This window comes from Eupeodes corollae, chromosome 1, assembly GCF_945859685.1.
Source record: "Eupeodes corollae chromosome 1, idEupCoro1.1, whole genome shotgun sequence".
NCBI lineage: Eukaryota > Metazoa > Arthropoda > Insecta > Diptera > Syrphidae > Eupeodes > Eupeodes corollae.
In genome coordinates, this window is record NC_079147.1 from 297,104,414 (window position 1) to 297,120,411 (window position 15,998).

General features: G+C 35.5%; 1 protein-coding gene across 1 annotated transcript; it reads left to right on the forward strand.

Annotated features, from left to right (window-relative positions):
• Positions 1–623: 623 nt before the first annotated feature.
• LOC129941148 (probable serine/threonine-protein kinase DDB_G0282963) lies at positions 624–15,867 on the forward strand. Its single transcript, XM_056049708.1, has 3 exons — positions 624–2,166; positions 12,328–13,177; positions 13,259–15,867. Exons 2-3 carry the CDS (start codon positions 12,330–12,332, stop codon positions 13,857–13,859), a joined length of 1,449 nt encoding a protein of 482 aa, XP_055905683.1. The 5' UTR covers positions 624–2,166; positions 12,328–12,329; the 3' UTR covers positions 13,860–15,867.
• The last annotated feature ends 131 nt before the right edge of the window (positions 15,868–15,998 follow it).

Consider the following 15,998-nt stretch of genomic DNA (forward strand, 5'->3'; position numbering starts at 1 on the left):
CTTCCGTTGCAACACGTTTTTGGTCTACTTAATAGGTATCCTAATTATTGTTCCGGAAAAGTTCTTTAAATTTTGTAATGCTCAATCGGTCCGTAAAAAGCAAAATAAGACTCTGTTTGAAACTTCGAAATTCAGGTTTTAAAAAAATAACTTAAAATTGGGCTACAAATAGATCAAACCTTAAACTAGGCGATATTTTTCTCTTCAAAAATTAATGATATAAACAGAACATTCGTGTTTAAATTATGAAGTACAAGTCCTGTGTATTGATGCTATTGTTTCATTACCAATCAGATTTCCATGAGGACAACGACTGCTTTTTGCCATCTTAAATCGTTAACAGTGCAAAAAGAAACCCTCTGAAAATCCATTTGGGTCACCCTTTTGTTTCATGCCATCTACTACGCATGCACCTGTCAAAAAATGTATTTAGTCTACCTATATTTTGATATTTAGAATTAAGGATATGCCTAGGTAAAAAAAAATACTTTTCTCTCTTCTCTTAATGAATTTCCCTCCAAAGTCCTTGACAATTTCTCTTCTTTTTTTCCTTTAATCCTGAATTTTATTATTGTAATCAAAATCTCTCTCGAAGCAAAATAAATACAGAAACAGTGCAAAAATCACATTTATTTCAATCAGATGTCTGCAAAAAGAGTGTGTCCTTTGGTCAGTAAAAATAACAAATAAAAGAAATTAAAAAAAAAAATCACAAATAATCCTTTTATTCTGGAAAAAAAGTAAAAAAAAAAGGAAAAAAAAACAATTTGTAAAGAAAAAATGTAATCCCATTTTCTGATTCAAATTTTTCCTTTTCCTAACAAAGAACATATCCTTTTTGTTTGTGATTGATTTCTATTATATTTCTGTTAAATCAAAAATAGTTGCGTTTTTGTTTTATGTTGATTGAATGCAAAACTCTGTGTATCTATAAAAACAATAAGACAAGTGCACATTTTAAACGCGAAAAATTATTCTCGTCCTTTTTTTAGGAAAAATTCAAAAGTTTCACCACAAAAACAACAACACAAAAAAATCGAAAAGTGTCCTTTTTTTAAATCAAAGTCATACCAACTCGTATCTATTCTGTGTTTGAATAAGGATCTCTGAAATCCAAATCCTAGTGGTGCATAGAAGTGCAACGAAGCAGCACTTTCGCATATGAAATCATAAGAGCCTATGTGATTTTAATTTTGTATTTTTTGTTTTACTTTTGTTGTTGTTTTATTTTCCACACTAGGCAAGGGGTAGGATGGTTTTCATACCTATTCAAGTTTTCCAACCAAAGCAAAATCCACCCACTACCCACTTTAAGTGAGCGCTAGTCGTGACAACAAAAAAAATACCTATTTTAAAAAGGATACCTCAACCAAACAACCAACCCTAACATCGCACCAACACCACCCCTCCGCGGTCCGTGGTCCGTGGTCCGTCCTTAACACTCACCCCCTCCCATCCCCCCTTAGGGGAAAATTATGCACAAAAACGCGAAGAGAGACACAAAACACAAATTTATATTGGTACAAAGAGAGTGGAAAAAAGGAAAATAAGAGCAAATACACGGTAGTATCCTTAATGAAAAGCAACATAACAACAACAACAAACAAACATATGTCCTTACATATCGAAATAGATATAAGTATAAAGGAGCAAAAGCCAGTCCAAAAGGCGCATCCTTTTGTTGACAGACAAAATCTCGGTACATCTCTGAGAAAGGATAACAACTTTACCATCCTTTTGAGTTGTTAGTGGACAGCAGAAGCAGCAACGGCAACATACCGTTCGTCGTCCTCGTCGTTGCCGTCGCGTCGTTGTGTTTGTTTGTTCTTTAGAAAAATATATAAAATAAAAAGAGAGTGTTGGCCAAGCCAGGACACTATGTGTGATTTTTTTTTTGAAACAAAAGGAAACCGATTTTCATAAAACGAACCTTGTTTTTAGTCCTTTTTTTGGGGATTACCAAGCTTAAGAAATAGTCAAATATTTTTGTGATAATTTTTCAATCCGTCTTCAAAAACAACACAAACAATTAGATCTGTTTGCGAAAACACCAGACACAGACAGTGTGTTGTGTAGTGCAGTTTCTCTTCTCTTCTTTTTTTTCTGTGTCTGCACTGGTGTTTGCATCCCATTAAGGATATAACAAGGATACACAATAAACGCAAGGTAAGTGCATTCTATTAAGCTGGAGTTATTTTTATACCTCGTCTATACTGAGGTTTGCGGCAGCAATGGCAAAGCAAACGAACACAAACAAAAAAATTGCATTAAATATGCTTCTTGGGGATTTTCTAAATATGGGGTCCACCACATCCCTCCAGACCCTCTTTTTTTTGTAGTTGTTTGCCCCCCTTCCTTCTCATAGCTCATAGGTATAGTATATTTAACAGCCCAAGCCCGATTCGATCCGAAGTGATTTCAAACCCCATCGGTATAATAATGCTACTTATCCTTTGAACGGAAGTCATAAGGACGTTTGTTGGGAGCTCGAAGCATAAAGATATGACGATGACGATGCTGCTGATGATGATGATGAAAGAAAAAAAAAGGGAAAGCGTTAAAGGGATATTACTTTGCAAAAAAAGCCGTTAAGGACACAAAGCATACTATACATAGGTACCTATAAAAATAACGACAAGGAAAAACCGTAAACCAATGACGATGACTAACTTCACATTTCGGCGGTTTTTGTATACTTCAGTTGGGTGCCTTTTTAGCTTTCGCTCTGTTGTACTGTATCCTGTGTACTCTGTGTTTATATGCTGTGGTTGGTGTGCTTCTGCTCAAGGCCTTTGACCTAAAGCGCACATCATCACATCACATTTCCACATCACAAAGAGAATGAGAACCACCAGAACGACACAACAAAACAAGGGTTGCCATATCCTCTACTAACTGAATAGCTCAAAAATATTTGTAGCCCATAATCCAAGTAGCCCAAATATTAGCCCAACTTCAATTGGAATATATTTTTATTAAAAAGAAAATGACTTAAAACAAAATTTGTTTATACAAATATTTAACTAATTTAAAAAGAAAAATATCACAAGAATTGGGCTACTTATAGCCAATTGTTATTAGGATGTCATATTTAAAATACCTGTAGCCCAAAATCGCAGGAGTAGCCAAAATTGTATCCTTATGCCAATACAATAAAAAATAAATTCTTTGTTAAAAAAAATAGCCCTGAATTAACTAGAAGACTATGTTATATAAAAGGATTTGTAGCTTAATATCACAATCAAAAAAGTAGCCCAATTAATTGCTCAGTTTCAGTTACTTCAATTAAATCTAGTCTTTTAAGAAAATAAATGGAAATGGAAGAAATATGGTTTAATAAGCTAAATAATGTTTTGTTTATATCATTTATAAGTGCAAGAAAAAATATCGTCCAAGATAAGATTTGGGCTACTTATAGCACAATCAGTGTCATATAGAATTTTGTGCGAATTTTTTAGTAAGATAGCCCGATTTTCGGGAAGTAGAAGTTGCCCAATCTGGCAATCCTGAAAAGAACAGAGTCAGCAGTCGAAGTAGAGTTGAGAGTAGGAGAAAGGGTGAACACTGTATAATATATCTTCCTATATCTACACTGTGCAACAAGGCAGACAAAAGGGATGGAAAGTATTTTTGTCGGAGATTGTCAAAGGATTCGTTTTGCTTTAGTATGAAAACGTGCTGAACGTTGAACTTCGGTCGGATGCAAAGTGCATTTTGTTTTTGTATTTGCTTTTTCTTTTGCTTTTGCTTTTTGCCGTTCCGTTATTTTGCGTTATTTGTCGATAGGAAGTAAGTCTCTGTTGACTGCCATTTTGAATGCAAAAAGGAATTTTCTTCAGAGATATACTATTATTTAATAAAGAGATAGACAATGTAGGTAGTAGGTAAGGTGCCTTATACCGACCTTACCTATCCAAAGATGGGATAGAAGAATTTCACTTTTACGGTGCATTGAACTTGAAATTTCCTTTTTTTTCTTAGATAGGAACCTACACCCACTCGATACCTATAGATTTGAAAATAAAAGAAAAGATTAATTGTTATTTTCAACTTTTGACGGCTTGGTTTGACATTTAAATAAACATAAACGTAGGTACCTACCTTAAAAGAATTATTCCACATACCTACTAATGTAAGAATTGACGGAAGTTATATCACGTTCCTTGTGCAAAGAATAATAAGGCTATACTACACAAAAAAAAGAAGCTCAGTTGCGTAGGTTGCAATACAATATTTCTATTATGTAGGTAGGTAGCAAACCTTAAGTGTCAGGCGTACGCAATTAAACTGTAAGAGTGGGTTTCATTTGTCATTTGAATAACCACCATGTTTAAAGCTAACGGCAAAAGCAATAGCAATGGCAATGTATGGCGTTGCGTTGCGTTGGTTCTTGTTTAAGAAAAAAAGACATTATCGATATTTAAGGAAGCAAAGGGGCTGGCTATATAGTATATACTTTTTTGTACTGTACATAAGTGTTATTCTGCAGGCGTTAATATAATTAACGAATAGGGCGTAGGAAGGTTATGCTTTAGCTTTTGTATAATGACTTTTCATCCGAGAAGGATTAATTGACGAAAGTCAAAACCTAAACCATTTTCTTTTGCAATTCCTACTCGTAAGCAATAAGTACATAGATGATGACGTTTTGAGATAATTGAGTGAATACATATTATAGCATAGGCGTAAGCAGACATTTTTTCAGGATGGTTATGATTTATATCGTCTCGTCTATCCTTCGCAGTTTTATACCATTTTAGTTACTCTCAAACTGAAATGATTTTAAAGTCATAATTGCTTTCATAATTGTCAATAAAGTCAAATGGCTTCGTTCAATTCTGTGCTGGACAGCATATCATCTGTAGGTAAATATTTAGATAAATTATTTATAGGAGTTGGATTGCTTAATTGAGATAGCTGTCAAAAAAACAAAAAACTAAACTTTTAGCTTTTCGTAAAAAGCAGCACACCTTGATAGCTATGTAAGCTGTTTTTAGATCAGCTATTTTTTACACTTCAAACATCAACAGAAAGATTTCCAGATTATTATAGATTATTCTATATTCCAGAAATAGAACAGCGCCAATTTAAATTTATTATATAAAGTTAAGTAGTACCCGTAGCGTGATGGTAAGTGTCTTCGACTGTCCCCTTCCGAGCATCAGCAAAGTTTTCGAAAGATCATCAATAGGGCTCTGACTAGTGACTAAGTGGGCTGCGGACAACAAAATAATTCCGGATAAACAGTTCGGTTTCAAGGCGGGTCATGTCACAATTCATGCTGCGTCTAAACTCGTTTCTGATTTCCTATGGAATAAATCAAAACAACAATGCACAGGTGCTGTTGTGGTTGATTTGGAAAAGGCCTTTGATACCGTATGGTTAGAGGGTCTTTACCTAAAACTGAGTAGGCTTGGCATAAGCAAGCCATTATTGTATATACTTTATGGTATGCTTAACGATAGAAAGTTTGTTGTCAAAAGTGGCAATGTAACTTCTACCACAACATTCTCAATTTAAAATGGTCTTCAACAGGGAGCGGTGAATTCGCCGATTCTCTTCAGCATTTACACCACCGATCTTATAGAAAGTCTTAAAAAGGCAATTAAGTACGCCGACGATCTAATTGCGTACAAAACTGCCCGAAAAGGTTGAGGTTATTAGAATTCTATTGCAGCGTGATTTCGACAAGATTCAGCGATATTGCGACGACTGGAAACTGAGAATAAATGTCCAGAAGTCAGAGACAATTCTGTTCCGGACTCCGTTGGCTAGGGCCACGAGGGATACGTGCAAGAATTGGCGCAAGATGGTCATTGTTGATCTTCACAGGCAGCGACTATCGAGCAAAAGTTTAGTGAAATACCTCGGTATCAGGTTATGGTGGACATATAAATGCTGCTCTGACCAGGGCCATAGGAGACCTCTCCTGACGAAACGTCTGTTTTACAGCAGTCGGCTGAAGAAGGAAGAGTGAAGGTAATTTGCTACATGGCCCTCATACGGCCGATGATAGTTTATGGTTGTCCTGTATAGTTCAACGTTGCCCCTTCCCAGATGGAGAAGTTTTGGGTGTTCGAGCTGCAGTGTTTACGACGCTGTACCGACTTATATCGAACAGCCGAATCTTCTTATGTGCATTAATATTCAAACGAGGTCCTGTACAACGGGGCTCGAATCAACAGAATTCACAATTTCGTGATAAAACTCGTTCGAGGTCACATTGCAAGAGCTATGTCTTCGACCAACAATTTAATTTTCGGGGCGTTCTATCCGAACGACGAGTATTTTGAGAGTGCACGCTTCAGCAGCTTCATTCCACCAGAGGCATTCCTCTTTTTAGACAGATGCGGTCTGATAAAGGATAGATTGGCAGTTCCGCTAATCTACCATGTCAGACGACGAACCGTGGATAGGCGACTTCTGTACAATCGGGAAGTTTTGGCACAAGGCGGAGCAGAGCTCCTTTGGTTTAGTAGGGCTGTGTCCGAACGGGACCGAACTGATAGGGTGAAGCAGGGGAACCTGTATTGATGGCTTCAATCCGCACTTGAAATAAAAAAAAAGAGGCTGGGATGCGACCCACACTGATAACTTCCCATCCCGTCTGTCGATTTGTCTTGCTTAAAAGTTTGTCTATATGTACTCGTATCAGTTTTTACCAAATTTGCGTACTATTTTTTATGAAAAAACGGACTGTTGGATTTTTATATAAAAATTACTGAATATTGAAAACAATATTTTATGTGAAATAAAAGAAGTTTCAAGCCAATATTTTTAGTTTTTGAAAAGCTATTTGAGCCGAAAGTAAATTTTTAACAAGTTTTAGTTTTGTTTTTTTTTTAGAGTTTTATTTTTTGCAAAAAAACTGTCAATTCGAATTTTTTAAAAATTGTATCAAATGCTGAAAACAATATTTCTTATAAGATAAAATTAGTTTGAAACCAATATTAAAAATGTTTGAAAAGATATTTAAGTCGAAAATCAATTTTTACCAACTTTTATACATTTTTTTTAGGTTTTTATTTTTTGTAAAAAAAACTGTCAACTCGATTTTTCTCAAAATTTGTCCTAATGTTGAAAACAATATTTCATATAAGAAAAAATTAGTTAAAAGCTATTATCTCAAAGTTTTTAAAAGATATTTGAGTCGAAAATCATTTTTTACCAACTTTTGTTAATTTTCTTTTCGGAATGTTGACAACAAGATTTTTTTTTAAAGATAAAAGTAAATTAAAGCCAATATCTCAAAGTTTTGAAAAGATATTTAAGTCGAAATTGAATTTTTACCAACTGTTATACATTTTAATTTTAGGTTTTTATTTTTTGTAAAAAAACTGTCAATTCGATTTTTCTCAACATTTTTCAAAATATTGAAAACAATATTTCTCATAAGATAAAATAAGCTTGAAGCCTAAATTTCAAGTTTTTGAAAAGATATTTGAATCGATATTCAATTTTTACCAACTTTGAGTAATGTTTTTTTTAGATTTTTATTTTTTATAAATAAAACTGTCAATTAGATTTTTTTCAAAATTTTATCAGATATCAAAAACATTATTCTTGGTTGCTCAAAATTGTTTTAGAGATGAAATCATATTTCAGTCGTAAAATTTTGGAGGTGACAATTTTTTTTTTTTTTCAGTTTTATTGATTTATAAAAAAAAAACATTGATTGGTTTTTTTTTTAAGAAATATACTTCTTTCATATCACGTTACAATATATTATATAAAATTTAATTCAGGTCTCTAACGTTTGTAGTTCGTAAGATATTTAGGGTTAATCAATTAATGTGTGCTTGCACACAGGAATAGTTGAGAGTTGTAAGTCACTAAGTCCTAGTTCTCAACGTATTGTTGCGCCACCCAATTTATTTATTTATTTTTATTTTTAAAGTTATCATTGGAAGTTACAAATTTGAAAATTTTGACATTTCTCCACGAACCCATGGACAGGTTGAGACATTATAAGAAACTTCATTCTATGAACGTAAATTTTGAACAAGTCAACTTGTTACTTTTCAAGTGGCATGAATTTAAAATTTAGAACTTTACTTCACAAACCTCTGTTTAAAGTTCATAGTACAAGAGCTACCAAAAAAATTATTGTCTACAAATCAATAATAATAATTGCAAAGAAGTTTTACTTATTTCTTTTCCAAATTGATAAGAAATCCTTTTACACAAAGCATTAAATAAAGTTGTGCAGAAAATAAATAAATCATAGAATAATAAAGTTCAGCTTTCAGTTAAATAAAAAAACATTATGAACTGTCATTTTGATAGAAGTAAACTATACTTGATAGTTAAGGAGATTTTTCTTGACTAACTTTCCATTAGACTTTCGAATAAAAATACTTAATTGGAAGGTAATGGCAGCTGACCAATCAGATACCAAAAACTTACCTTACTTTTAGGTCTCTTATGACGTCTGAACTTGCCCAATGTCCCTAGAATCTAAAAACATGATATTTTAACACATTTTTACTTAAACACATACACTTTTATATATTCAAGAACGATTTATTGACTTCGAATATATTTTACAGAAAAGGTCAAGTTTTCCATGACTTTGGTTCATGTCGTCCTTAATCAGAAAATATTGCTTATTCACGTATGTAGATATTTAATAATAAAAATGGGCGCTAAAGACGATTTTTCGCCCAAAATTGGGATCAATTTCCAACTACTCTAATATCCGATTAGCAAACACACGACGCTGCGTACAGTGGTTTGGTTTCAGCTCCAGGGTCAGTAGAATTTACTGAATTTATTGCACACTATTTTGACAGAAAGTTAAAGAAACAATAGGCCGCCAAGAGCTGTCAAATTAACTCGTCCTTTTTGGAATACCCTTTATAGCAATTGGCAGGTTCAGGCGACATAAGGAACTTGAAAGTAAGGCAAGTTTCTTGCAGCTGATTGGCCAGCTGTTAAAAAATTGCCTTCTAATTCATGCAACTTTATTGAAAACTTGACTGGAAGTTAGGCAAGAAAAATCGCCCTAACTATCAAGTCAAGGCTACTTATGTCAAAATGGCAATTTTTCATTCAACTGAAAGTTGAACTTTATTAAATTATGATTTATTTATTTTCTGCACAACTTCTTTTAATGCTTTCTGTAAAAACGTTCTTTGTAAATTTGGAAAAGAAATAAGTAATATTTCTTAACAATACAAACTTGAAGCTTACCTAAGGAGTGTTTTGTAGACAATAATGATTTTGGTACTTGGTGTGTGAAGTAAAGTTCTGAATTTGATATTCATGACACTTGAAAAACTAACTAGTTTTCTTGGTCAAAATGTACGTTAAAAGAATGAAGTTGACCGTAAATGAAGTCCATTATGTTATCTGAACCTGCTTAATTTGTTCTGACTTCTTTTTAAAACCAATCTGTCATTTACAGAACTTCTAAAAATATTCAAACAAAAATTAAAGTTCAATTAAATGAACTTAGTAAAGTTTTTGGTAAGACGTTCCTTACTTACTTAAGGTGGCACTACAGTCCTGTGTGAACAAGGGCCTCACCCAACAAACTCCAGTTTCGCGCTCCAAGTTGGGTGAGGTCACTTTCCACTTGTGCGCGCAACATGATCCGCGGTCTTCCTCTACTGCGCTGTCCTGGTTTCCATACGCTCTACGTGACCCAGCCATCTTAGTCGTTGAACTTTTACCCTTCTGGCTAAGTCTACTTCGCTGTACAGCCCATACAGCTCGTCGTTTCATCTTCTCCACCATTCCCCTTCGATGCATACAGGACCGTAGATCACACGAAGAACTTTTCTCTTGAACCGACCCAAGGTGCTTTTATCCGCTTTTGTCATAGTCCATGCTTCTGCACCGTATAGCAGGACTGGGATGATAAGGGTCTTATATAGCAACACTTTGGTCCCTCGAGAGAGGACTTTACCACTCAATTGCTTTCTTAGACGAAGTCCTTGACTAATTCAAAGTTACGTCTGTCGATGGTGACGTTTTGACCAAGACATCGGTGTTGTATGTCCTTTCTTGACGACAGCATGTACTTTGTTTTGCCCTCATTAACCGTTAAACCTATTTTTGCCGCCTCTGCCTCAATACTCACAAAAGCCCCATTGACATCACGCTGAGTTCTTCCGATTATGTCAATGTCATCAGCATATGCTAATAATTGGACAGAATTTTTAAAAGATAGTGCCTCTAGTGTTGAACTGTGAGCTCTGCACTATTCTTTCAAGTACAATCTTAAAAAATCGCATGACAGCACATCACTTTGTCTAAAACCATCGACATCGAAAGGTTCTGTGAAGTTGTTTCCAACCTTTATGGATCAGCGTGAATTCTCCATGGTCGTCCACAAACGGACGAGTTTTGCATGGATGCCAAAACTAGACATGGCTCTATAAAGCTCGTCCCTGTATATGCTGTCATATGCGGCCTTGAAATCGATGAAAAGATGGTGGGTGTCGATTTGGTGTTCTTGAGTTTTTTCCAGGATCTGTCGAAATGTGAATATGTGATCGACTGTGGACTTTCCTGGTCTAAAACCTATCAGGTTGTTGACGATGGGCAACAACAACGGCAGAGACATGTGATTAGAGACATGTAATTAGTCTACTTAACATCGCAGAGGCGATGTTAAGTAGACTAATTCCTCTATTAGTTGGTGCATTCCTTTTTTCAGGATCGGGCAAACAAAACTGAGGTTCCATTCATTGGGCATATTTCTTCCGACCATATCTTACAGATAAGTTGGTTGGTTGGTAAGACGTTTGTGAATGTAAAAAACACTGTCAATTGTATTATATTTTTTTTTCTTTTAAATGTTAACAAAATTATCATGTTTAACTCGAAATAAAGGACAGTTGAAGGCTTCTTCTTGGCTTAAAGAAACCAACTTATGAGTTGTAAAAACTGGAAGACTAAATATGTAATTCTGTTTCAGGTCGTTGAGATCGTTATAGAGGAAATCTTCAGCTTCTGCAAAAGTCATTGAGAATTCGCCTAGCAAGGCGTGCTTTCCTAATAGGCGCGTGTCTGACAAAAAATGATGTCATACCTTATGTTGGTTTTCCTTAAAACGTCTTGTTTCAGCAAAAGCTTACATTGGTATGCCCATTAATCTGCCTTATAATTTCAGGAATGTCTCTATGGACCGGGACCCAGCAAAAATGAATATTATACTGCTTTACCATCTCCATTAGAAATGATTGACAATTGTGGACTGTTATACAGTTTGTAGAGACAGAGTTCAGAGATTTGATAGCGGTCTGAATATCTGAGAAAATTCAAATATTCATATCTCTTTTTCTTTAAGCCAAGAGAAAACATTTGTCTGAGAAATTTCGGACTTGAACTTGAAATATAAATTTGATGTGCCAGAATTGTGTATCTTCTACAGAGATATTGCCTTAATTCCTTTTGATCAAATAAAAAGGAAGCGGAAAAAAATTATTTCGGTTAGTTTTTGTTTCACCCTGTAGTTTCTTATCATACTGCTTAATTTTAGTCAAAACTTCCCATAAAGTCATAACATGCATATATCATTTGTCCAATCTTTTGTACACTCGGGCGTATGAGTACTCAAAAATATATTTAAACTTCTTCTACAGTTTTTAAATCACTGTTGAATGCGGTATTAAATTAAAAATCGATTTAAAGAACTATCTACAAAACCTAGAAATCTGGATTTTTCTAAAACAGGTGAGAGAGAGGTGGATTTTCCAAATGTTGGTTAAATCTTTGTTGACATTTATTTAACTCAGGTGTAAATATTAAAAAAAAATACTTTAACAAAACAAAAATCCTTTGCAAAACTTGCCTTTCACTTTAATTATTGTAATAGATTTTTTGTTGACGGAGCATCACCCTTAACTAAGACGTCTAAGATTACTAACAGCAACTGTTCCTCTATTGTTTAAAAGAATAGAACATTTTTATATTGTGATGAGCATAAAGAAATAAAGACGAATACATATTGTGTGGAAAGTTCTTTTTTTTACATTGTACGAACATATTTATCTCAGGGGAAAGGAGGTAAGGAACCACTATGCCACATCTACCTTCAACAACCACCAACCATCACCAAGTACTTGAATATCGAATGCTTTGTGAACTTGTCACCGTTTTGAGCTCCTGCCCTGAGGCACATTTCTAAAATATCCTTTTACTTCCAAACAATAAGAAAATCATCCCTCACCCCACCCTCTCTGAGCGTCGTCTTCGTCATCATCGTCATTGCACTATAATTTTTTTGTTTGTTGATTGGAAACTCATTCAAATTTCTTTCACACCAGTTTTGTATTGTTCCATATTTTTTCTTAATTTTTTGTTTTGTTTCTTTCACAGCAATGCATTTCTGGATCGATAAGCGTTCCCAGACCTACGGTTTCGGTCGTGCTCGAGTAGCTGCATCCTTATCCGGGGCAGGTGGAAATGGTTTAGGATTTCCCCATCCGCCACGTCGAATGGGTGGTAAGACGTCCTTAATGCCAACAATACATCGTTTACCGCCATCGTCGTCGTCGTCGCAACAACAACAGCATTCCCATAGTCACGGCCATCAGCAACAACAACAGCAGCACCAACAGCACTTGCAACACCAGCAACAACAACATCAGCAACACCAGCAACAGCAACAACAACAATCGACTACAATAGACTGCCATAGATCGCATAGTATAGCTAACAACAATAATAATAATAACAATGCGCATAACAGTTATTACAGCCATAATAGTAATAACAATCACCACTCGAATAACAGTAACAACAATAGCGCTAGCAACAATAGTGTTGCCAGCAACAATAATAATTTTAGTAATAACAGCAGCAGTGGCGCCAGCAGCGGGACCATAGTGCACTACTCTTCGAACAGACAAAGTCGGGGTTGTCGCAGCAGCAGCATCAATAGCGCCACATTGAGCAATAACAATCATCATGACCCAACCACGACTCTGACCACAACTACCACCCGCAGTTACCATCATCATCCGCAGTTTGGCAACATGAGCATCCGTCATTACCAGACGCAGCACTCGTCGTCTACAACTGGCAGTGGCGCTGGCGATCATGGCAGTTCGTATGCCACGCGAGTGCATCACCACCAGCACCATCACCACAATTCGACGCATAGATCGCACTCGTCAGCGCCATCTGGTGCGTCGGTGACGTCGGTAGCACTGCCACCTATTTATGTGTAAGTACATTTTCGGAATTTCTGACGAACTGCTTGAAAATTATTGTTTTTTTCTTGTTTTTTTTTTTTAATTCCTTCCAGAAGCCCATCGCATGCTCAAAATCTAGAACAAGGCCCCATGGGCATGGGACCCATTCCAACAGTACGTCTTCACCATTCCAACACAACCGGAACGGTAACAACCACCACCACCGCTAGTAATCCAATTTTAGACTCAGCTGACGCTCAAGTTCTGCCATCGCACTTGAAATTCGGTATGTGGGCCACATTAATTCTGGCCTCCGTCTTTGTTGCCGGTGTCAAATTATACGCCGATCACCAAGGAACCGGCCTGGAAGTTCTCATCTTTGCTGCATTCTCTGCCACATTCTTTTTGGCCGCATGCACTGTGTCCCTTTGCCGTTTGCCAAGCAATTTAGCTGCATCCCCATCGCTTAGCATTGACGATTCAAGTAGTCGTGGCCTATTGACTCAGCAGAATAACCAATTGAATCTGCACTATCAACCAGCTCAGCATCAGCACCAGCCACCGCCAGCGCAGTCGCAGGAGAATTTGGAATTAACGCCAACTGGAGCTCCGCCGCCATACCATATTGCTATTTTACTGCCAGAAAATGGAAAGGAGTTGCAACAATTCAAAGACGAATCACCACCTCCTTCGTATGATAAGATTGTTATTTAATAGGACCAGCCAAATAAGCTGCTGTAGAAGAGGAAAGAGAAGATTCAGAGAACGGGAAGGATGGATTGATCCTGTTTCTGCATCTGCATCTACAGCGGTGTTGCGTCGAAAACATAAGGACAGGTAGCCAAAGACAAAGTGATTTTAAAAGAGATATTTGATCTCTATAAATGACACCTTGTTTACACGTTGAGTCTTAACAACCGAACACCACGATATTGATCGAGTCCTTGAAAATCGTATCGTTGAGTTAAGATGCAACGTGTAAACAAGCTGTCCGAGTAAGTTTAAGTTCTAACTTGGTTAGTAGCATGTAAGTAGGAAATATTTGGTAGTTCGTTGGAAGCAATTTTTTTGGGACTTTTTAAAACAACGAAAAATATGGAATCGATATTTTTTAAGGGGCAACAAAAAAATTCGAATGTGCTTAAAGTTGCCGTCAAGTTAATTTAATTTATAATTGAACAAGATTCATGTTGATAGAGGGTGTTGGTTGAGATTGATTTATTTTTAAAATTTCAACTTTGAGCGTTTTTTAAACCTTTTTCCGTTCCTGACATTTACTGCTTCATTTTCCATAAATCAAATTTGTATTTGCTATAATCTTAAAACTGCTTTGAAATGTCACTGTCAGTTTTAAATACCAATAGAAAAGATAGTCTTAGATAATGGGCAGGTTCAGGCAACACAAGGGACGTCAACTTAATTCTTTAAACTTACATTCAAAACAACTAGCTAGTTTTTCAAGTGCCATGAATTTCAAATTCCAAACTTTAATTCGCAAACCTTTACTTTAAGTTCATAGTACAAAAAGTACCAATAAAATTACTGTCGTGTCTACTAAACATTCCTCAGGAAATCTACAAATCCACTACGATTTTTATTTTGACAAGTTGACACGAAACCCTTTTACAAAAAGTATTTGATGAAGTTTTGCAGAAAACAAATAAATCGTAGAGTAATAAAGTTCAGCTTTCAGTTGAATGAAAAAACATGATCATCTGTCATTTTGACATGAGTAAAATTCACTTGATAGTTAGGGAGATTTGCCATGACTAACTTTCCAGTCAACTTTTCAACAAAGTTGCCCTATTTGGAAGTCAATTTTTTGGCAGCTCGCCAATTAGATGCTAGAAACTTGCCTTACTTTCAAGTCCCATATGTCGCCTGAACTTGCCCAATATAAGGGACTTCATTTGAAGTCAATTTCAGCCTTTGAACGTAAATTTTGACCAAAATGTCAAACTTTTCAACCTCAGAACTTTACTTCACTAACGTCTATGAACCTTAAGTTGAACGTGCTACAAAACACTTCTTAGGCAAGCTACAAGTCTACCACGACAAGTTGACAGGAAACCCTTTTACAAAAAGTATTAAATGAAGTTGTGCAGAAAACAAATAAATCATAGAGTAATAAAGTTCAGCTTTCAGTTGAATGAAAAACATGATCACCTGTCATTTTGACATGAGTAAAATTCACATGATAGTTAGGGAAATTTGTCTTGACTAACTTTCCAGTCAACTTTCCAACAATATTGCCATATTTGGAAGTCTGGAAGTTTGGAAGGGACTTCATTTGTAGTCAATTTCAGCCTTAGAAAGTACATTTTGACCAAAATGTCAAACTTTTCAACCTCGGAACTTTACTTCACTAACGTCTATGAACCTTTAGTTGATCGTGCTACAAAACACTTCGTATGCAAGCTACAAGTCTATCACTATTTAAATTTTGTATTGTAACGAAATATTACTTATTTCTTTTCCAATTTGACAGTTAACTCTTTTACCCAAAACATAACATGGAATTGTGCAATAAATAAATAAATTACAGAGTAATAAAGTTCAGCTTTCAGTTAAATGAAAGAATATGATCCTCTGTCATTTTGACATAAGTGGGCTTGACTTTCCAGTCAAAATAAAGGCAATTTTTGACAGTCAGAACCTGCCCAAAGTTGCTTTAATTTAATGTCAATTTTTTGACACCTGGCCAATCAGATGCTAGAAACCTTGTCTTCAAGTCCTTTAACCCGTCCAAATCGAATACAAAAACTAATCCAGAAAATGTGGCTGCGACCAAAGAAAAGTTATTATTTTTGTACCTTAAAGCGCCCTCTCTGAAAAAAAAGTAAGAAATAAAAA

Bases quoted from the DNA above. Each gene is read 5' to 3' on its own strand.
- LOC129941148 (XM_056049708.1), top strand. From the start codon at position 12,330: ATGCATTTCTGGATCGATAAGCGTTCCCAGACCTACGGTTTCGGTCGT. The intron at 13,178-13,258 runs GTAAGTACATTT...AATTCCTTCCAG, and splicing joins GCACTGCCACCTATTTATGT to AAGCCCATCGCATGCTCAAA.